Genomic DNA, 22,101 nt, shown 5'->3' with positions numbered 1-22,101 from the left:
TTCAGAACACAATGGACATGATTTATCAAGCTCAAACAAGCTTGTTTCTAATAACTGCTGAAGTGTTCTTCCTAAGGCCCAGATCATGGCATCCCTGCCTGTCACAGAGGTGTTCCCTAAGCTGTATATTTCAATTATAATGGGCCGCTACCGAGCCTAATTGGGTGAGGAAGAGAGGGATGTGTGTCTGGCAGATAGCTTTATTGGAAAATGTTTATTTAGAGTAGGGCTTTCTGCTTGGCTTCTTCTCCTCCTCGGCTCCTATTTTAGTTTGCTGGCTCTGTACCAGCTTTCCTTCACTTCTGTTTCAAAGCAGAGAGAAAGAGATAAAAAAGAGAGTGCAAGAGAATTGCCGAGATGCTTTTTCTTTATCGTGGTAGTAGTTATCATGCTGGTTTGAAGCATCTCCTCCTCCTCCTCCTCTGAGAATTCCCTGGCTAACTTTTCAGGAATCACCAACTATGAGGAGTACTCCCTCATTCAAGAGATGACAGAGGACAAGAAGGAGGATGGGATGGGAACGCTGAAGAAAGACAGAACCCTGCTGCTACGAGACGAGAGGAAGATGGAAAAGCTCAAAGCCAAACTCCACACAGATGATGATCGTGAGTGCAAGTCTGCAACAGCCTCCAGAACTATCGCTGATATCTCGATGCCTTCACACCAGTTTCTTACTCTCACATTAATGGATCTGACTCAACACCATCATCTGGACGTGTACTTTATCACTCAAGCCTAATTCGTTGCATGGACATCTGACAGCTTAATGAAATTACTCCTGTTATCTTTTGCCCAGAGGACACCAATTAAATTTTAAAACATGCAAATATACATACATCGCCCTCCAAGTTTGGCTGAGAATTAGCTTTTCGTCTCAGCAGAAAATGATGCAAATGACAATGTTTCCTTAGAGAGTCTCAATTGGTAGATCTTCTATCAAAGCTGATCTGTCGTCTTCAAACCACCTGGTTCACTTCACCGTTTGCATCCTCCTCTCGTAGCGTCTTTGTGAAGTAAATGTCTATTCATTTTGCTGCGTGTGGTAACGTATTTGATGTATTGATTGTTCAGTGAACTGGCTGGACCACAGCAGGACTTTCAGAGAGCAGGGAGTGGAAGAAAGTGAGACTTTGCTGCTGAGGCGCAAGTTCTTCTATTCGGACCAGAATGTGGACTCACGGGACCCCGTCCAGCTAAACCTGCTTTATGTCCAGGTAAACTTGTTACATGCACATTTTCTGCTAGCGTAGCAAAAAAAAAAAAAAGCAGCAGCAGAGAGGATGACCTAGACCTACATTTTTTTTTTTTGCTATTGCAGCTGCACCAGCAAAGTGAAGCCCAAACAGGCCTGCAAATGAATTATTTCAGATTTTCCTGGGTGTTACTTTTTTTTTGTCGTTTGTTTTTCAGAAGACACAGGAGACATAACAAAGAGACAGGAGTGTAATTTGACTCAAAAGCTATGTTTTAGTGGGCATTTAACTTCTGGCCAGGTCCCACCAGACTGAAATGCGGTTCGCTCAGATGTGGTGCAGACAGGTTTGACTTGTTTCCTTGGTTCATACAATACAATAGCACAACAAAATAAATGTTTGCACGTTTCCGCAAAGCTTTTGTGCCAGATGTTCAAAGCTGCATTTTTTTTTTTTTTTTTGGCTGCTGAGTGCAGCAGAGCAAGCCGTAAACAGTAGTATTAGCATACATTTACAGGCACGCTAAATGCTTCACCAGCTTGTCACTAACTTTGTTGTTTGTTTTGGTTCTGGCTGGTTGGTATGAAGTAGGACTACAGAGAGCTTTTCCACTGAAAACTGCCACCTGATTTAATTGTAAATCAAACTGTTGAGAGTGAAAACTGTGAGTTGACAGAAGCAGATTTCACTGCTTTGTTCCATGTTAATACACTGTAAAAATATTTTAGTTTTTTTATTTTTTGCTTTATTTTGAACCAAAAAATTAAAATAAAAGTCAACATTTGATACACAAAGTCAAAGTTTCAAAGTTCAAAAAGGGTTTTGGAAGAAGTTGAACACTTATATTTATACCAAAACCATTATGACAATAATAAATTAAATATTGACACTTTCCCAGCATCAGTGTTTGTGATATGTATTGAGCGCATTACACAACACACAATGGTAATACCTCCTCAAAATAAATCATAATACACAATTACACTGATTTGAATAAGTCTCATTAAAAGCAGCATATCTTTTAATTATATCATCTTTTTCCATAACTGAAACCCTCTTGCAGAGATACAATAAAGTTTTGTTCTTACAGCTGATTTCTTTGAACATGTATAGTCCTCTTAGACAGAATTTACTCCCTCCTTAATTGATTAGTGCAGCTTTAAACTCCTCATCATCCAATCATCACACCACTCTGAGATTTTAAAATCAGTTAAAACCACAGTCCTCTCTGCACAATGCACTTCAGCAACACCAGTATTTGGACTCAGCTGACTCCTCCTTAAGGGAGGTCAGCTGTGTTGGGTAACGCACTAGTCAGTGTTTGCTTGCTGCACACATCTCTGCATTTTACATTAACCCCTCCAGCCAAAGGGAGGAGATCTCCCCACTGACACCTGGACTTAAACTGCAGGGTGCCGAGTAAAACACACACATACGGATGTACTCTGTGAGACCGAGGGAGAGCTCAGAGGGAATGCACTCACAGAAATGAACGCGAAACACATTTTTAAAATGAAGTGCACAAGGATTGTTGGACGCTCTCCCTTGCAAAACTACATAATCTCTAAAAAACCAACACTCGCTCGTGTCTGAATTATATATAGTTGCTCATATTTGACGCTTTCCATCTTTTCAATCTCAGCTGCTCTACGAGTTCTTCAACATGTTCATAAAAGACACCCAGCCATCCACCCTCGCTGTCTGCTCCAGATGCTCTCCTCCCTTCTATCTGTCTGTCCCTGTTTTCGCCTGTATTTTTCTTACCCTCCATTTCCTTCCCTTCCAGTTTGCCTGTCTCCACTCCCCTCTCCATCTCTTACACATTCTGACATAGTCGCGCACATCCCCACCCTCTTCTACCCTGGCACACATTACAGCACTGTGCACATCATGGTCTCCTCTCAACACAGACTCATATTTCCTTTCACAATAACAACTCCGCCCCCTGCCCTTGCCCTTCCCCATCTATCTTTCCCTCGTTCCCTCTGCCTCACACACACTCTCGGATTGTTACTCTGATCACAGATACTCTTCACATGGCGGTGGCTCTAATTTGTCACTGTGTTAAAAAGACAGAACAGAGCCAGAAGAGAGCGATCTTTAGTGGAGTGGAACTCACCTCAGGCTTCTCTTGCTCTTTCTTTGCTTTCATTTTATTTTATTTTTTTTCTCCAGCAGCTTTTTAGCCCCTTCATTTTCCCTTTAAACACCCCTCATTCATAATTCCAGCAATTCCCAGAAACTCAGTCGTGTCGAATAATTGAATTCAGATTGTGCAGATGATGACATTATTGCAGGCAATTCGTTGGGAGGGCACCCCCTGCAAATTTTCAATGATCTCAAACATTTTTTTGTGATTTGAAGCTTCCATGATTTCAGACTCAACCACCCACACATACACATGCACACACACACACACATAATGGAGGCTCTGCCAGTAACAGAGTAATCTCCTTTACTATTCAGCCACTCCCTTTTTATTTGTTCTAAGAAAAACACAAACCTCCATAGCAATAGCATCACCCAGTGTGCACTGCTTGTATGCCTCTATTCTTGCATCTCACATATTTAGGTATATTATTTCTATCAAAAGATAAAATACTCTAGAGAAGGGACAGATAAATAGCTGGCCTTCAAAATTGTATGTATTCATAGAATCTGCTCTGTAGTGCTGCTTTATCAACCAAGCTTCTGCTGTCCTGTAGCATCCTTCGGAGGTGAAAGCATTTTAACAGCTTATGAAGCATCTTTGCAGCATCAATACAGAGACAGAGAAGAAGGAAAAAAAAAACGCATCACTGCATTCTTAAATTGGTCTTAAATATTATTCCTCTACTCACTCATTCATTAGCAACAATGCCGTTCAAATACTGCGTGCATTTAGTTTCTTTCGGTCGTCCCTATGTCAGCATTTATTTTTATGGCTGTATTATACTCGGTGTGCTCTGCTGGGCCATGGCGGACTGGTTGACCTCAGTGTTCTAGCCTCGGGCTGTATGTGTCACAGCTTCTGATGTCTTGTGCTTCGCTTCCACTCATGCAGCTCTATTAAAATGTCGTAGAACCAGCTCCTGTATCACTTGCCATGTCCGCTATGAGAGATCCGGGGTCTGTGCTCACTGTCACTTGTCTCTTGACAAACATGGTGGAAATATATGGGTGGGTCATTTGACAGAATATGGATTCAATTGACAGTGTAGAATAATGAGTGAGCCGATAAATGAATTGTCATGTGAATAGTAAACTCTGCCTGTGTGATTAATCTCAGAATAAATCTCATAAACGCAATGACAAGTGGAATAATATAATATAGAAGCCGTTCCATTCGTGCCTCGCAGTAATTGGCTCACTCACAGCTGTGTTCGCCATCAGCTGTCTAGCAACCTCCAATAATATTCATGCAGGTTTACAGTGCGACTATTACAACCCTGACACCTCTCCCTTTCCCTCTGATGATAGCACCTACCAACACCCCCCGCCGTGCAGCTCCCCTCACCACGCCGACCTCATCAAGGATCAGAGCCTTTTCTCAGTTCCTTCCTCATAAATAGGACACTGTATTTACACGGAACACAGAGAAACCAATTATTTACCTTGTATACACGACTCTAACAGGCTAGTATCCAGTTTGCTGATCATTTCTGCGTTAAGCCATCATCTCGGGCCCAACTCAGCGGTACTTTTGTTCCTGGCTACCTGACCGCTGCTACATTTACCGCTCTGCTGGATATTGACTCCCTTATCTCATCACCAGTAATGGAAGATGAGAGGAATGACCGATAAAAACGTATCCTTGGCATTACCGGTGTTAAACTTTCACATTGAATTAAGGGTGTAGGTCATCATTGCATCAATTATCATCATAGTAGTTATCATACCGACAAAGAACTGGGGTCTCCAGCAATCACCTGTGAAAACTGGATATGGAGTTTACATCCTTTGGTACTACCTGTAGCACATTTCCCAAAACCTGGATAAGCTTGTCCAGATTTCTGTAACTATTTATTTCAGTAAACACATTAACATCACGTGATCACATAAACAAAACTGGAAAAATACTGTGTGCATGCAAAACAATAAAATGAACCAAATCTATGCAGTACTTTATAAACTCCTCTCCCACTCTAGACTCCACTGAGGCTCTTAGAACCTAAATCATTTTCTAACTGGTAGATTCTTTGTACTCAGTATCTAATCTGCACACACTAAACAATACTTACTCTAAAACCAGTGCATATAGTCTCATTATTCCCGGTGTCACACTTCAGAATAATACCGTCTAGTGAGCAGTATCAGTGAATGGCATGTGTGAGGGCTAATTTTAGAGTGTCGTCTTGTGTTCAGCAAGAGCTTATGTACTCCACAGTGAATTGCACTTGGGAAAGGACTTGATTGTGAGTAGAGGAGATTGTTGTCCTCATTACAGCAGTAAGCTGCTGCTTAGTTTTTCATTGATGTAATGGGACGTAAGAAGGAGTAGGGTCCACGCTGTGCGCTGATATGCTAATGCTAAAAGCACTGATGGAGCCTCTCTCACTGTCAGCAAGGCCTCTCAGCTTTTGGAGCCATTAAATTTGCAGCAGTGAACTAGAAAGAGAGTGAGGAGAGGAGTGAGAGAAGCAGAGCTGACTGCCCCCTGGAGAAAACGGCGCACAGGGACGACTGTTTGAGTGATGTCAACAAAGGCTTCTCCCTTTCCATCTACCTAAATGGTGAAGATAATGTAGACAGCCTCCTGAAAATGCATTGAAACATAAGTGATGTCTCAACAGCACCGAACAGACATGAGAGGTTTTTTTTTTTTTTCCTCTCTGCAATAATAATATTTAAAAAAAATCAGTAAGTCATTAGATTTCTTAACAACATACTGTGGGCCATTCTGTAATGCAGATGGGATATTGTGAAGGACTGATGCATTTGTGTAATGTGTTTTCCTCTTTAATAACACATAATGGGCTGTGATGACAAATTGTTGAAGCTGTTATATTTGAAAGCCGGCAGAGTTTCTTTTATTGTCACAAACAAATCTTATTTGGCTCCCCTGTGTGGATGAGTCTCACTTATGATGTATGTACTCTAGAGCTACACTTAGTCATTCACTTAGAAGATATCCTTTCAGAAACCACAGTGCATCCAAAGCACACAATGAAGTGCTCATTACAGAGCTCTGTTGGGTGAATTTTGGATAATTTTCATGCCTTTGTAGTTCCTTTTCCTGGATGTGTGTTACTGCCTCTCGCTTACTCTCCCCCCTTCTTTGCCTCCTCTCATGTCTCCTCCAGGCTAGGGATGATATATTGAATGGATCCCACCCTGTCTCCTTTGATAAAGCCTGTGAGTTTGCAGGGATCCAGGCTCAGATCCAGTTCGGACCCCATGCGGAGCACAAACACAAGCCTGGATTCCTGGAGTAAGCTTTTCTTATCAAAAAGATGCACCGATACCAGCATGTACAATAACTGTGTACAGACAGTGTGTTGTGCTTTTGTATGGTCAGTTCACAGCTGTACAGTAGTTATCTCCTGCTTTAGTACAGGCTGTAACTTTAGGGATTTCCTCCAGTGGAAAGCTCAGGGGTGATGTCAGCTGTTACAACTGTTTTGTGATATGTAGAAAGTAAGGCAAGAATGACCTCATATGTAGAAGCATGTTAATAGGAAAGGAAGTGCCTGTAGGTCAAACGAGTAACCATGCAAAAATGCCATTTGTCTTCGTAGCCTGAAGGAGTTCCTACCTAAAGAGTACATCAAGCAGAGGGGGTCCGAGAAGAAAATATTCCAAGTATGTGTATCACATTGCTTGAATGTTGCCCTTTTTTTATGTTGGAATGTTTGGGTAGCCCATTGGAATTATAGTAATTTGTTCTCTGTTGATTCATAAATCGACAAAATCCATTCACAACATGTAGAGCGCAACATTTCAACAAGTACATAAACGTATGTAGCGATCGGTTTAAGTTGGAAATGTAACTGTTGTTTTTCCAGGATCATAAAAACTGTGGAGAGATGACGGAGATTGAGGGAAAAGTGAAGTATGTGAAGCTTGCCAGGTCCCTGCAGACGTATGGAGTTTCCTTTTTCCTGGTAAAGGTAAGAACTAAAACCATCCTGAGTTAGTGTGGGGAAAAAAAAGACAATATTTCTTACACGTGCAACAGAAAATGTGCTGCAAATTCTCACAAAATAAATGATTTCTGCCCAAGTGGCAAACCTATGAGGCTGAAAATCGAAGCCAATGTCTGAACGCCACAAACTGCAGTTCCTTGGATGGCCACTAGAGGCATGAATCAAAAGCAGGGTCAGTCCCTATAGACCCTTATGTTAAAATGCACAACTTTACAGCACAAATAAACATGTTTACAGCCTGGTACAAAAAATGGTCTTGGTCTCTATAGCTAATGTCCACCTTCATGACGATTGTATATCGCTGATTTTGTGTATAAGTTACCCATTTAAATTGTATTACGGTATAAAGTTGTGCATAATTAAGGCTGTGGCTGCTCTGAGTGACAGACAGGTGCTGTCAGATCCACTCACACTTCACCTCTTTGCTCATTTTTGGATTAGCTGGGAATCAGGAGGAGTAAGGCACTGCCAAGATGGTGACAGCTGAAGCCAAACTGAGCTTCAAAACTGCTGTTTCAGAAACCTGTGGGTGGGGTCATGGTGGGCTGTCTATCTTCATATATAGTCTGTGTTTCTTAAAGGATAATTACAACTTGAATCTTGCATTATTTGTGTGCAGTGAAGGGTCTTTGAACATTTTGGGAGTGCTCCCTTTTGGATTTACCTCCAAATAAACTGGTAGCTCGTCTGGCGAAACAGTTGGCTTGTTTGCAAGTGTGACATTCTGACAGTTCATATTTCTTGCCTCATTTAATTATGTTGCTGCCGTGTTACAGCATTTGCAGAGCTCAGTAGTTAACTTGCAGTACAGTGTCGACATAAATGATACAAACACAGACCAAAGATGGAAAAATTAAACCAGAATTTCCCTGTAATAATTACTAATTAATGCCAGTTCAATGATTCATCTGGTTATACCAAACAGGCATGTAATGCTACTGTAAAAGTGAGCGGCAGCTGTGATTAGAAAGCCGGCCTGACACACACCGCGCTGTCAAACAGGTATGAAAGCTTGTTGAAAACACCAAAAGCCCCATTATCACAACAAATCAGAAGCTTCAGAGTGGAAGCTTGTGCGCTTGCCGTTCGGCAGCACACTCAGAGCTGTGAAATACTTGTGACAATAGCAATTCTGTTCTGTTCTGGTTTGGCAAACACAAAAGTGGAATGGAAGTGCAGCATGTGAATGGGATGAAGTTGCACCACTAGGTATTATAAAAGCTCTCTGACAGCAGCCCATTTGGCTACAAACTTGCAGGAAAGAGGGGAAAAAGAGGAAGAGTGCAGTTGTCTGCTGGGGTCTTAATGGACGATAAATGGAATGTTTGGCCCCGTAGTTAAAGGACACTGCAGGGTTCAAATTATCTTTGTGTGCAAGTGTGCGTATGGGAAAGTGCGTGCGCAAATATGTGTACGAGCACTGCCTGTGTTCAATGAGGAGATGTAGTGATGGAGATTTCAAGACTCTGTTAAATAATTCACTCCAGCTGCACTCTGCTCTTGATGCTTGCGAAAGCAAAAGCACAGACCTGGCTTTGTTGAAGCATTTATTGTAACCTTCCATTTTTCATCTGTCAGTCTTTAATCACTGCAGGTTTTAGGTTGGCAAGCCTTCTATTGCTGTGAACATAACACAAAATGGAAATACTGTACAATGGAAGTAAATAAGCCTGTTCAGCTGTGTGTTTGCTGCAGTCATGCATGCAGGTGTGTGCATGAACAATACCCACTTCACTATTGCATTACACAAACATCTCCTACAATAATCAAGGTTAAACAACTTCAAATAATATAATACCTCAGCTTTGCACTTCAGATTAGAAAATCACACTTCCTGCTTGAATGCAGCCTTGATAATTATAATGTCCAAGTAATGTAACTAAAACAATGGAAGATTTTTTTTAAAAGCCTTTGCGCAAAGATATCATGAACACTATTATAATGTTATCTGTCCTTGTGTGTTTTAGCACCAAAAAAAGCTGTTCGACTTATTGGCGTTTGTCCAACTCTTAGATTTCAGTGATAAAAAAAAAGCAAAACCATGGAGACAATAAATACACATATTTTTAACTCCTCATCTCTACACACTGCTAATTTTTGTTTTGTCCTCCACACCCCTGGAGGGGATCCAAGTGTAGGCTTGGTGTCTGAAGTGAGCTGTAATAGATTTTCAGTGGGCAGAGAGTGGAGGGCCGTGGAGCTGGTCAGGCACAGAGCTGGTGGAAGTACCATGCTGCTGTGCTGACAGTGACTAAAGCCTGTGGAGACCCTGTTCAATAAAGCAGCAGTTAAACAAGGTTGAACTCTGCTGGGTCACTTCGCAGCTGCCCTTCTCCTCCTCCTCCTCCTCGTCCATTCGGGCCTTGGAGCCACAGACACAGCATGCGTATTACACCAGCACCGGCAGAATGGCACCAACGGTTTTGCATTCGCGCCTTGAATGAATCATCATGTGTAGGTGTTTAGCACCAACATAAATGTTGTCTGATGTTTTCCTATCTGACAGGAAAAGATGAAGGGTAAAAATAAACTGGTCCCGCGGCTGCTCGGGATAACCAAAGAGTCAGTGATGCGAGTGGATGAGAAGACGAAGGATGTGGTGCAGGAATGGCCTCTGACTACAGTCAAGAGATGGGCGGCCTCCCCCAAGAGCTTCACCTTGGTACTGTGTGACCCTTTGCATCAAATCCTCACCCCTACCCGTACACTCTTAATCCTGTGCATGTAGTTGTGTGTTGCGCACAGCTCTGCACCACATATTCACTCCCCCCCCCCAATTTTTATTTTCCAATACAAACAGCATCCTGAAAATTGTTGAGAACTCAGACTGCAATATTGAATGTTTTCAGCATGCTAGCCAGCTATTTCATCTGAGTTAACAATAGATTCCTGAGGGAGAATGTGCAGAATTTGGATGTATTATTTATCTGAAAGCCTTTTTAATTTTCTTTACCAGCTGTTGGCTGTTTTCTTCCTGTACTGAAAGAGGGTACTCCGTTTAAAGATTAATATATTATGCAAATTTTGAAATGTACTCTGAGGTATATTTGCCAACATTGATTTTTAACTAAAAAACACTCACCCGTGCGTTTCTGTTGCATGCTTTGAAGTGAGCAGTTTTCAGATTCACCACATCTCATTTTTAATCAGATCTTTGGAGAGGAAAAAAAAGGATGCTACACAGAAACCCAGTCAGGTTTTCATTTCATTAACAGTAGAAATGATGAAGGTGCTGCCAGGTTTATTCGGGTCCTCACCTCGAGCATGGCATTTTTTCTTCTTCTGTGCACAAATTGCAAGACTATTATTATAAATTAAGTATTTTTGCAGCATTAGTTAGATGTTATAAAACAGTGGCTTGAGGGACACTTGGCTGATCTCTGCTTTCTTTACTGCTTTAAAAAGGATTTTGGAGAGTACCAGGAAAGTTACTACTCAGTCCAGACTACGGAGGGAGAGCAGATATCCCAACTTATTGCTGGATACATTGACATCATTCTAAAAAAGGCAAGTGATTAAAAATTAAAACTCTTTATTTAAATACAATATATATCCAGTTCTCTGTACATTAAACCTACAATGTTTACTGTCTAACAGAAACAGAGTAAGGATCGCTTCGGCCTTGAGGGAGATGAGGAATCCACCATGCTGGAGGAATCGGTTTCACCTAAGAAGTGAGTAGAGTGTTTATGTATTATCTGCGGTAGTAAAAAGCTGACCATTCTGATTCAGTGAGCACAGTCTCGTTATTCTTCATGAATTCAAACCTCGCTGTTTAATTGTGCATGTAATTACATTTCGGCCTGCCCGGCGTAGTACTCCCCAAGAGAGGTAATGTTTGAATTAAACACAAAAACAGCACTTGTAATTTTAAAATACCACTAACACTGTTCTCGCTATTTCAGAATACAATTTGTTAAAGTGTTTCCTTGTGTGGTTTTTTTTTTGGTAAAAAGCCGCCTCGGGGTAAAGCCGTTAAATTATAATCTTATTTTGCAAATGAAAGCTGCATCATTTGGAAGTTAAGTTATCACACGGGTTAAGATATCAGCTAATTTGAAGGTGTAGTTTTTTTTTTTTTATTCCCAGCTATCTCTCCTTGTAACTTAGTGACTGGTGGAAACTAAGGTAAAGCTGGTGGACCAGGGCTCTATCACACGGGGTTTGGATATTTGTTGTCACTGGAAATCCACATGGCTCTTAGTGAAACCGCTCTCTGGCAGACTGGGGCATCATATTCCTGCTGCTTATGGGCCAATTGACTCATGTTGTGGTTCTCAGTACAAAAACATAATTGCTGCCTCTCAAAACAAGCCATAATTAACCAATGGAGTCAGGAGCATCTGTTGAGTTGGGCATGAAAACACATTTTTCTGTACAATATTTCTTCTGACAATGCCTGCTCGCTGTGGGAACAGTTGTTGGTCCGTGATAATTGTTTTAATTATAATTTAGTCATTTTTGTCATCTAAATTAGTGACAGTTATGTTATCATCTGGAACAATCAGGATTTAAAGATCCAGTCAAGTAACATGAAGGAAAAGAGTCAACTCTGAAACGCCTCCATATGTTAGTTTTCAGTTTGTCAAGACAAACAGATCATTATTTAAATTAAAGTAGATGTGAAAGAGAATCAGATGAAACGCGTTCTTCACCAGCCCGGAATAAAAACGTTAAGGCAGTTTTTAATGTAGTTTTACCTTGATCTTTCCACCAAACACATGCTTCATTTAATTCCAGTTTCTCTACATTCCCAGAAGGTCATGGGTTCGTATGCATCTACATACATTATGTATGTTGAATATAACGTTCACAGGCAATCAAACAACTTCAAAAATGTTTGAAAATTATGAAAGTCATCGCTGACTTCTATTTCTTTTGCTTCTGCTTAAGGTCCACAATTTTGCAGCAGCAGTTCAATCGGGTTGGTCGTGTGGAGCACGGATCAGTAGCCCTTCCGGGTATAATTCGGTCCGGGTCCATCGGCGGTCCCGACACCTTCAATATGGGTACTATGCCTTCGGCGCAGCAGCAAATCACCACAGGCCAGATGCACAGAGGACACATGCCTCCACTGGTGAGTCCAAAGTTTTTCACACACTGACGTTATATTCCCTCCTGCTTCACTCTGTTTGGATTTTCGATTGTGACGGTAATTAAATTTGTAGCAACCACCTCTGAATCAATCTCTGCAATTCAGAAGCAATGTTTATGAACCAAACAGGTGTAAAACATATGGGGATGATAAAGAGATGTAGCACCTTTGCTACAGCTTGTTTTTTTAAAATATCCAAAATTGGTGTCTAAGTATCTTATTCTCTCTTGTTTAATGCAAATCTGATCCACTGGGTTTCAAATATTGCTTGTGGTCTCTGCTGTCAGAAATTAACCACATCTCACTGGTAATGAAATGGAGAATGAAGGCTCCTCATCCTCACACTAAAAGCCCATCTGTCTCCTGCAGTTTATAGATATTTAAATGCAAGTCTTGAGTTTCACAGTTGTGTTTTTAATTAATTTTGTTTAGTCATTTGTACACTGAGTGTCTGCTGTTTGTTTGTCTGCTGTTGTTTTTGTCAGAGTCTAGCCCAGCAAGCCCTGATGGGGACCATCAACAGCAGTATGCAGGCTGTGCAGCAGGCTCAGGCTGACCTGGGACATGTAGATAATCTGCCTCCACTGGGCCATGACTTGGTGAGTCACACTACGCCAGTTACTACACAGTTTTGAAAAATATTTTGGGACTCATGCAGCATGCATAGACGGGGTATCCCACCACATTTCCGCAATCACAGCAACCCGACGAGTTCTTACTTTTCTATCACTTTCTTCAACTTGTGTACTTGCTGATGTTACAGCCTCTGGATTTGCAAAGTAAAGACGGCTTAAAAAGAATCAAGCATTCTAATCACATCAAAGTCCATCATCATTTCTCAAATATAATTAGGATGTAGAACTGACTGCAAATGTGGAGGCTGTATTTAATGCTTGAGTATTTCCAAAGCCAAAGGTGTTGTATTGCCTTAGTCCTTTAATCCTGAGCAGAAAAGTTGATATGAGCTGAAAATCACCCACTGTGATGAATGCCAATACTTCTCATTTTCCTCCACCAAAAGGCATCCAGGGTTTGGGTTCAGAACAAAGTGGACGAATCCAAACATGAAATCCACTCTCAGGTCGATGCCATCACTGCTGGAACAGCATCTGTGGTCAATCTCACTGCTGGTAAGTTCCCGGGAGAAAGCTAAATAGCTAAAGGATGAACACACACTATCGTTTTAAATGTTCGTTTGTTTCTGCAGGTGAATTCTGGTTTATGAAATCTGCTCTGGACAGGAACAGCTCTAGTTGAAATTGCCTAAACATTGTTTGTCTTTTTTCAACTCCAAGATACGAAGTGATAAATGTTTTCCATGCCAGTGTTTCACTGACTGCAAATCATGTTCCAGTTCTCTTTATTACATTCATACACATTTTACCAGTGATAAATACATGTTGAACTTGTTGTCCTGAATCTCAGCTTCCTGGCACTGTCTATCTCAGCTCCCTATGTTGATTGGCACAATGCCAGTCAAGTTCCAGCCAGCCTTTTGCAAGGTTTTAATCTTACCTTACCATCTGTTTTGCTGCACATACCCTCCCTCCACTATCTAAAACAAAGTTTTTCATCTTCATGGCCACTTGCTCTTTCAGCGTGCTCGTCTCTGCGGAACCGTTTCAAATAGCCTCTAATTATGACACTGACGCTGATGTTTGTGTTACAGCATATGACATGCAAGCTGCCCCGTGGCTCAGCTAAATCAATGTGGCAGCAGCATAGCAAATTAAGATGCACAGCAGAGATGTGGTTTGTTATGATGGCTCTCTGTCCTCTGCAGGTGAGCCCACAGAAACTGACTACACAGCAGTGGGCTGCGCCATCACCACCATCTCCTCCAACCTCACGGAAATGTCTAAGGGTGTCAAGCTGCTCGCGGCATTAATGGACGATGAGGTGGGCAGTGGACACAAGCTCATGGGCGCTGCCAGGATGCTGGCAGGAGCTGTGTCAGATCTGCTCAGATCTGTTGAGCCTGCAGCCGCTGAGGTGAGGCACCTACTGAGTATTGTGCTGATTTGGACCTCAACTGTAATCGCTGTTGTCACAAATGCACATACAGTGTTGGGCTGCATACTTTTTTTTAATCAGTGTCCCAGTGAAGATGTATTACAGAAGGTTTTCGGAAATTTTTGATCCTGAAGTCTGTTTTAGAGAATTCGTGAGGGCCTCAGTGAGCACAGGCCAGGCCTGTGTAATGAATGTGATGATGTCATCCCCATACAGCCCAGACAGACGGTGCTGACTGCAGCAGGAAGCATTGGACAGGCCAGTGGGGACCTGCTCCGTCACATGGGGGAGGGCGAGACTGATGAGAAGTTCCAGGTTGGACACCACCCACTCACTGTTCCTATGACACTGCCGGCCAAACAGGAAGACACACACATGCTCTCAGGCCCCTTTTTAAAATGTCAATACACACTTATGTAATCAGCCCAGGCTTTGTTATTAGATTGTCACTTTGTGTGGATTGGAAACGTGGTGACAGAATGAGAGCTTTCAGTTGTAAAATGACGATCCAGTGTCCCAGATCTCCATTAATACAAACTTATCAGTATCCTGCACTATCTGCCTCATTGATTCGCTTTACGCTGCCACATACACCTCAGCTTAGACATCCTCTCACAGCTCTGGTACCACTCTCTTTAGTGTTAATACCTGAAGAACAGGGCTCATAAATCATCCTCATTCTTGGTTTTACTGACCTTGAGCCAGTTTTCTTCTACTACATTCGGGCACTGTCATTTGTAATCCAATTGCTATGCCTAACACAGATGTAATTTATTATTTGCATGCTAAGACCCATTATCACTCTGCCTTTTGCTTTTTGCTGTTACACTCCAGTTGTTCCTCGTGTACTAGTCGTGCAGTAATCACATTATATCCACTGAACAAAACAGGTTACAAACATTTACTTTCCCCCGTCCCTCCAGTCACATGTGCGCAGCTGTGCAGTGTTTCAGTGAAGGACATTGATTAATATGTTGCAGGACACCCTGATGAATCTGGCCAAAGCAGTGGCCAATGCAGCTGCTATGTTAGTCCTGAAGGCCAAGAACGTGGCCCAGGTGGCCGAGGACACCATATTGCAGAACCGGGTGATCGCAGCTGCCACTCAGTGCGCCCTGTCCACCTCACAGCTGGTAGCCTGCACCAAGGTACTGAACTAAAACTTGTTCATCTCAGCAGCCAAGTAGGTAAAGGACATACCAACAGATAGGGCGTGATCCAAATACAATATATGACTCAGGTTGCTTTAGCTTAATTACAGTTTACTTTGAAAATATGACATTTTTAACTTCTTTTAGTTTAAAAAACAGGTCTTTGTGTCACATCTTGAATGGAATATCAGTCATTGTTATCAGTAATGTGTTTAGTATGATAGTAGGTTTTATTGTTAAGTGTCACATGTTGTAGTTGGTTGGATCAAACAAGAGTCACTGTTGATGCTGTATGTATAAATATATATGTATAAAATCTTAAATTTCGCCTGATTTCTGCCAACGTCTGTGTGTGGCACAGGTGGTGAGCCCGACCATCAGCTCCCCAGTGTGTCAGGAGCAGCTTGTTGAGGCCGGGAAGCTGGTGGACCGTTCTGTGGAAACCTGTGTCAAAGCTTGCCGCTCAGCCAGTGACGACGGCGAGCTGCTGAAGCAAGTTGGGGCAGCAGCTGGTGTGGTGAGCCAGGCTCTCAGCGACCTACTGCAACACGTCCGCCACTACGCGAGCTGCGGAGAGCCCATCGGACGCTACGACCAGGCCACAGATACAATTATGAACGTGACCGAAAACATTTTCACTTCAATGGGTGACGCTGGTGAGCACCGACGGCAATCCGTCATTCCTGCTTTCACTTGACTTGTTCCAATGTGTTTTGACTGCGTCGGGGGGCCCATCAGACAATGTCTGCGTCTGTGTCTGTATTAAGTGTTCTTAAAAACCTTCTACCCATTTTTAAAGCTCAGACTATTTGTTATGGTTTGAACCATGAGGCTGAAGAATTTTTAAACCCAGTCAATCCTCAAGGGGTTGTAGAAAACATGTCATCCAAAACCACTACAGAGTTCTCAATCTGGCCTCAATCAGCATCGGGGAGACTTTGAAATTTAATGGGAAACACATGACCTGTGCATTTTTGGAAGGACAAACGTTTTTTTTTCTTCTATAAATCAAAATGAAAAACTGAAAAAATAAAGGTGTATCAATAGATCACCATTGAATGATAAGAGTTTATTCTGTGGAGAGAACTGGTTGTTGATTCCCAGGAGCATAGGATGTAGGTTGTAAAGCACCTAAATGTCTTTCATTGTCTTCTTCGGGTGAGTTATTTCCAGCTGGTGGTGGGTGTTTGGGAAACACAACTTTTTATAGCAGGTGTGTGGGGAGATGTTACATATATGCCAAAGATTTTCATTTATGTGAAAGAGGATGACTCACCTAAAAACCTTCAGCTATAAGAGGGCATGATTCTACAGAATGAGAATGACGTGACTCTACAAGACTAGGAAATTTCTAACTGACGCTCTAGGGTTGAATGTTAATATTCCTTAAAATGTAAGATTTAGCAATGCATGTGTAGGCTAAAAGGTGCTATATAGGTGCAAACTATGTATAGTACTAATATTAAAGACATGCTATTGGAAGCTGAAGTGTAACATTAGAGTGAAGTCATCCTGATCTCTATCACCTGACACACATTTTTGTTGGTGTCTTCCTGGAAAATCCTTTTGTAAAAACGTGAAACGTGTCCTTGATTCAGACAAATTAAACTGATCATGAGAAGTCTGAAATCTAAGCATTACTTTCCAAAAATTCTACCTGTCAGAATGGATGCAGATCTACAACAGTCCTCACTGTAAACCAGAAACACGTGAAAATGTACTAAAACACCAAATGTGCTTTGTAGCGCAACCTGAGCTTGATGGCCTTGCCTTGTGCTGCTATCTAGATCATTTTGATGTTCGTGTGGGGCATCTGGCTTTATGCACTTATGTGTTGTTTGTGTGAACAGGTGAGATGGTGCGTCAGGCCAGGGTGTTAGCCCAAGCCACCTCTGACCTGGTCAATGCCATGAGATCAGATGCAGAGGCAGAGGTTGATGTTGATAACTCCAAGAAGCTGCTCGCTGCAGCCAAACTCCTGGCCGATGCCACGGCTCGGATGGTGGAAGCTGCTAAGGTGAGAGAGTAACAGGTTTACCCTCACTATGTAGTGCAATACAAATTAATGTTTAATTCACTGCCGTAAGATGATTACATTACTACAGTGAAGTTTGATTAATAGTTTGTTTTTAATTATTGCAGAAGACGCATTTATCATCAGTTAACGTCATTATATGCACACATGTTGATCCAGCTGTTGACTTCATTTAAATTCATTCATTTAAATTCTCTATCTGCAGTGATGTTCTTGTATGTGTACTTTCATGTTGAACACAGAATTAAAAGAACTGAGCTGAATTTCTGTCCTTTGACAGAAAACAAGTCTTGGTATAACTGCATGCACTAGTTACCGACATCATTTCCAACATCCAAAATAAAAGGGTGCAGCATCAGTGGCTCTTAATAAGCCCCTGGCACTGTTGTGCAGGATATTATCAGTGTGAAATACCCAGGCAAGCGCTGCTTATGGCTCGTTAGATGTTTTTGATCTGTGACACATTAATCACCACATCACTGCCATTATCAAAGAGGAAGTGAGGATCTGGGACTGATGGTTTCCTTGGAAACTGTCAGAAAGCAGCCAGAGCTAAATGCCTCTTTGCATCTATCGTACAATGTGTATAACTGGAGTTGTTAAAGTTTTATTGCTATGATCTGATAGCTGTTGTTATATATTATAGACACAGTGTGTGTATGTGTCTGTGTTTGTGTGCATCTGTGTACATCTGCAAAAATGTGTGTTTATGTGCCATCAGGGGGCGGCTGCCTACCCAGAGAATGAAGACCAGCAGCAGAGGCTCAGAGAGGCAGCCGAGGGGCTACGTGTTGCCACTAATGCTGCAGCTCAGAACGCAATAAAGAAAAAACTGGTCAACAGGCTGGAGGTGAGTCCAAAAAGTCAACATGTTCTCATCTCCGTGTTGTTTGACCTTGATCAAAACACAGCTCTTCTATCCGCGTCTCTTTCATCTCTTTCTCACGTTTCGTTTCCCCTGTAGTATGAACATACTATAAATGTAGCAGGGGGAAAAAAAAGGAAGCAAATACCAGAATAAAAATAATGAAATGCTTTAACAGTCATGTGTACAAATACGGCCCATTTATTAGATTTGTCTGTGTTATTTCTCTTTCCCTCAGCAGTGAGTTATAAATCCCATTAGTGCTGTGAATGAGCTATCTGAGTGTAAAGATCTGTGTTTAGCCCTTGGTATCAGTTTGCCCCTAATGACTACCCCCTCTCTGCTCTGCAGCACCCAATGTTCAATTTCCCAGAGACATAAACTATGTGTTACTCAGGGCTGGGATCAGCCTGCTATCAGACATGCATCTCAGTCAGCCTCCTTGCATCAGATGGTCACAGTGATGGTGCTAATGTTCGCCTCTATCAAGGCAGCATGTATGCCAAGCGAAGACCAGTATTATCAATCTCCAAGTGTGCATGTAACTATTATCACAGACACATTCAGGCCTGTTGAAGCCGATTAATTTTACCTGTTGTGTTCCAACAAAATGACATTCAGTCGCTGCAGATATACATATCCTTTTATTTAGATTTAAATACAATATTATGTTATTAAAAATATATAAAGCCCATTAGAGTTACAATATACATACAAAATACTCACTGAGGTACTCGAACCTCTAATATAAATTCTATATGCAGTTCAGTTTTGTTTATGCCTCTGCGCCGGCAACAGCTGTGACTGGAAGCTTTTTTTTTTTTTTCCCCCTTGAATTATCCATCCATCCATATGTCTATCTGTCTGGCCCATTATCTTGGACACAATATGTCAGGATTTCTTCAAATTTGGCACAAATGTTCACTTGGACTTGCTGATACACTGATTAGATTTTGACGGTCAGAGGTCACTGTGACTTTTGACCCGACCTGAAGAATTCATACACTAACCATGGCAAAATGTCACACAAATGTCTAACAGGATCAGTGATCAAGTGAATACATTTTATAGCCAAAAGGTCAAAGGTAAACTTCACTATGACATGATAATGTTCTGCAAAAACACTTTTCTTGCCATCATTTCAGAGCCATAATCACCGTATCAGAAGGGGAGTTTAACATTTGGTCAGATACTAATTTCGGGTGCCCACTTATTAAATTACTTCAAAGTCTTAGCTGCATGTATTGCTGTATATGAGGACAGACATGGATATAAACTACAACTTCAGTGGCTAGTAGACTCATACAAACATTAGGCAGTAAATCCAGTTTCGCTGTATAATGATATCATGTTTTCTTTTCAACGTCGCCTCCTCATCCCCTTAACAAAGAATGTGGTCTGCTGTCTTCAATCTTGTCATTACTTCAAAGCTTGTCTGAATTAATGTGAGCTAAGCAGTATATTTTTATCTTTAGCTTTGGAAACATAGCAAGGGGGGGAGGCAGTCCTGATCAACTCATGAAATACAGCTTGAGCAATGCAATCCCAGCCACTCCCCTCGTCTTACAAAACATTTTGGTTGTGACCCCTCTCGGTCTGATTAGAACTCTGGCTGAGTGCAGAACATGACAGTATAATACTGCACAGAGCAAATGTGAATGCTCCTCTTAGCCAAGCACCACTTTCTTACTTGAGACTAAATTGCCTCCATTTGTATCTTCTGAACAGATAGCTGCAAAGCAGGCGGCGGCTGCTGCTACTCAGACGATCGCAGCTGCCCAAAATGCTGCTGCTTCCAACAAAAATACTGTCTCACATCAACAGTTAGTACACAGCTGCAAGGTATGATCATGTAGTCTTTCTCATGTGCTCTTTTGTACTACCACTGTACTGTTGTGTTGAAAGAAACTGTCAAAATGTGCTGGAAAACTAAATCCATATAACACATATTATTACAGAATGGCTTTTTCTCATTCAGTCGTGATGACAAAGAAAATGACAAATACATAATGTTTAATTTCAGGCTGTAGCAGACAGTATTCCCCAGTTGGTGCAGGGGATGAGGAGCAGCCAGGCCCAGCCAGAGGAGTTAGGCCCCCAGCTCGCCCTTATCATGGCCAGCCAGAGCTTCTTACAGGTTAGTATTTCACCGTGACACAGTCAGCAGCAATTTAAACTTTCCATCACAACTTAAACACAAAACACTGTGTTGTTTTTTTTTTAGTGCTTATGAATGTCTTGCTCTTTAAATCTCTCAGCCTGGAAGTAAGATGGTGGCATCAGCGAAGTCAGCAGTTCCGACGGTGGCTGACCAGGCTGCTGCTATGCAACTGGGCCAGTGTGCCAAGAATTTGGCTACCTGCCTGGCGGAGCTCAGGACAGCCACCCAGAAGGTATCTATACTGTCAGAGATAGCAGCATTCATATCACTGATGCAGGAAATTTGTTGCTAGCTTCCATTTATGTGAGTCCAGTTCTCTGATCTTATCCAGAGAAACCAGACACATACATCACTGCATCCCTTTTGCTCTACATATTGAAGCTGAGTAACCGTAATGCCTATGAAATATCGTAGGCCCACGAAGCCTGTGGTCCTCTGGAGATTGACTCAGCCCTCAAAACTGTCCAGACCCTCAAAAGTGAGCTCCAGGACGCCAAGATGTCTGTCATTGATGGTCAACTCAAACCTCTTCCAGGGGAAACGGTCGGTACATAGCAACATCTAGGGGGAAGCATCACTGAAACATTATACTGTAGATATCCCGCTGCAGAGAAACCACGAATTAAATGTTTATTTATGTGTTCTGTTGCACCACGCAGCTGGAAAAGTGTGCTCAGGATTTGGGAAGTACATCGAAGGCTGTGGGCTCCTCCATGGCCCAGTTGCTGACGTGTGCTGCACAGGGCAATGAACATTATACAGGTAGTGTATTCTATACACAGAGCAGGTCTGAGGAGCTTAAGCCATTTAGTTAAATAATTTACTTCTGTTTCTCTTATTAGATTAGTTACATGGCTGGAGTAGATAGATACTGAATAATAAATGTATATGGATTGCTGACTGTAATTTTTATTTAAAAAGTAATTTCTGTTAACTGCGCCAAGTGAGAGTCGGAGGATAAAGCAAGTAAAGAATTTTATTTTTTCCCTCCCCTATCACTATTGCCTTAAACCGAACCCTTGGAATCCAGAATGGCTTGGCTGCTTTGCCGTCAATTCTGCCTCAAATGAGGATCTCAGTGGAGGGGAGATGAAGACAGATAGAGAATAACGTTTCTAACAATGAGTGCTCCCAGGCAGTGCTTCATGCTGTGGCCCAGGGTGCTGTTCGCTACTCATTAATCTCTTTTTTTCACTGGATTTAACATTCCATCAGCAAATGGCTCCACTCCGCTGGTTAATGCAATTTGATGCAATTTGCTGCTTTTTTTTTTTTTTTCTCCACTCTGTGTATAATAAGTTAAGGGCACCTCCCATGTGAGGCCATATTTATTATATTAACTCATTTATTTAAACAATGAGGGAATTTTGGTATCACAGTTTGTTCACAGTGTGGTGCTGCTAGCCCCTGCCAGTTTCAATTTCTACAGAAACAATGTCACTCGCTCTCACTACTTAACAACG

The 22,101-nt window shown here is 41.8% G+C and overlaps 1 protein-coding gene across 1 annotated transcript in view; it reads left to right on the top strand.

Annotated features, from left to right (window-relative positions):
• The window catches only part of tln2b (talin 2b), an 80,866-nt gene that overhangs the window by 33,272 nt on the left and 25,493 nt on the right, over positions 1-22,101 (top strand). Inside the window, exons 5-26 of the mRNA XM_008282140.1 lie at positions 450-605; positions 1,072-1,214; positions 6,476-6,603; positions 6,911-6,974; positions 7,178-7,282; positions 9,825-9,980; positions 10,724-10,825; positions 10,916-10,992; positions 12,212-12,395; positions 12,899-13,012; positions 13,435-13,543; positions 14,197-14,405; positions 14,643-14,741; positions 15,407-15,574; positions 15,939-16,233; positions 17,428-17,594; positions 18,334-18,462; positions 20,206-20,319; positions 20,501-20,614; positions 20,736-20,870; positions 21,053-21,181; positions 21,298-21,400. Coding sequence (XP_008280362.1) covers positions 450-605; positions 1,072-1,214; positions 6,476-6,603; positions 6,911-6,974; positions 7,178-7,282; positions 9,825-9,980; positions 10,724-10,825; positions 10,916-10,992; positions 12,212-12,395; positions 12,899-13,012; positions 13,435-13,543; positions 14,197-14,405; positions 14,643-14,741; positions 15,407-15,574; positions 15,939-16,233; positions 17,428-17,594; positions 18,334-18,462; positions 20,206-20,319; positions 20,501-20,614; positions 20,736-20,870; positions 21,053-21,181; positions 21,298-21,400 — 3,000 coding nt within the window. The remainder of the gene's footprint in view (positions 1-449; positions 606-1,071; positions 1,215-6,475; positions 6,604-6,910; positions 6,975-7,177; positions 7,283-9,824; positions 9,981-10,723; positions 10,826-10,915; positions 10,993-12,211; positions 12,396-12,898; positions 13,013-13,434; positions 13,544-14,196; positions 14,406-14,642; positions 14,742-15,406; positions 15,575-15,938; positions 16,234-17,427; positions 17,595-18,333; positions 18,463-20,205; positions 20,320-20,500; positions 20,615-20,735; positions 20,871-21,052; positions 21,182-21,297; positions 21,401-22,101) is intronic.

Source organism: Stegastes partitus, unplaced genomic scaffold, assembly GCF_000690725.1.
Source record: "Stegastes partitus isolate 25-593 unplaced genomic scaffold, Stegastes_partitus-1.0.2 Scaffold259, whole genome shotgun sequence".
NCBI lineage: Eukaryota > Metazoa > Chordata > Actinopteri > Pomacentridae > Stegastes > Stegastes partitus.
The sequence above is the reverse complement of the archived record's forward strand: the minus strand, read 5'-3'. Positions and strand labels throughout refer to the sequence as shown.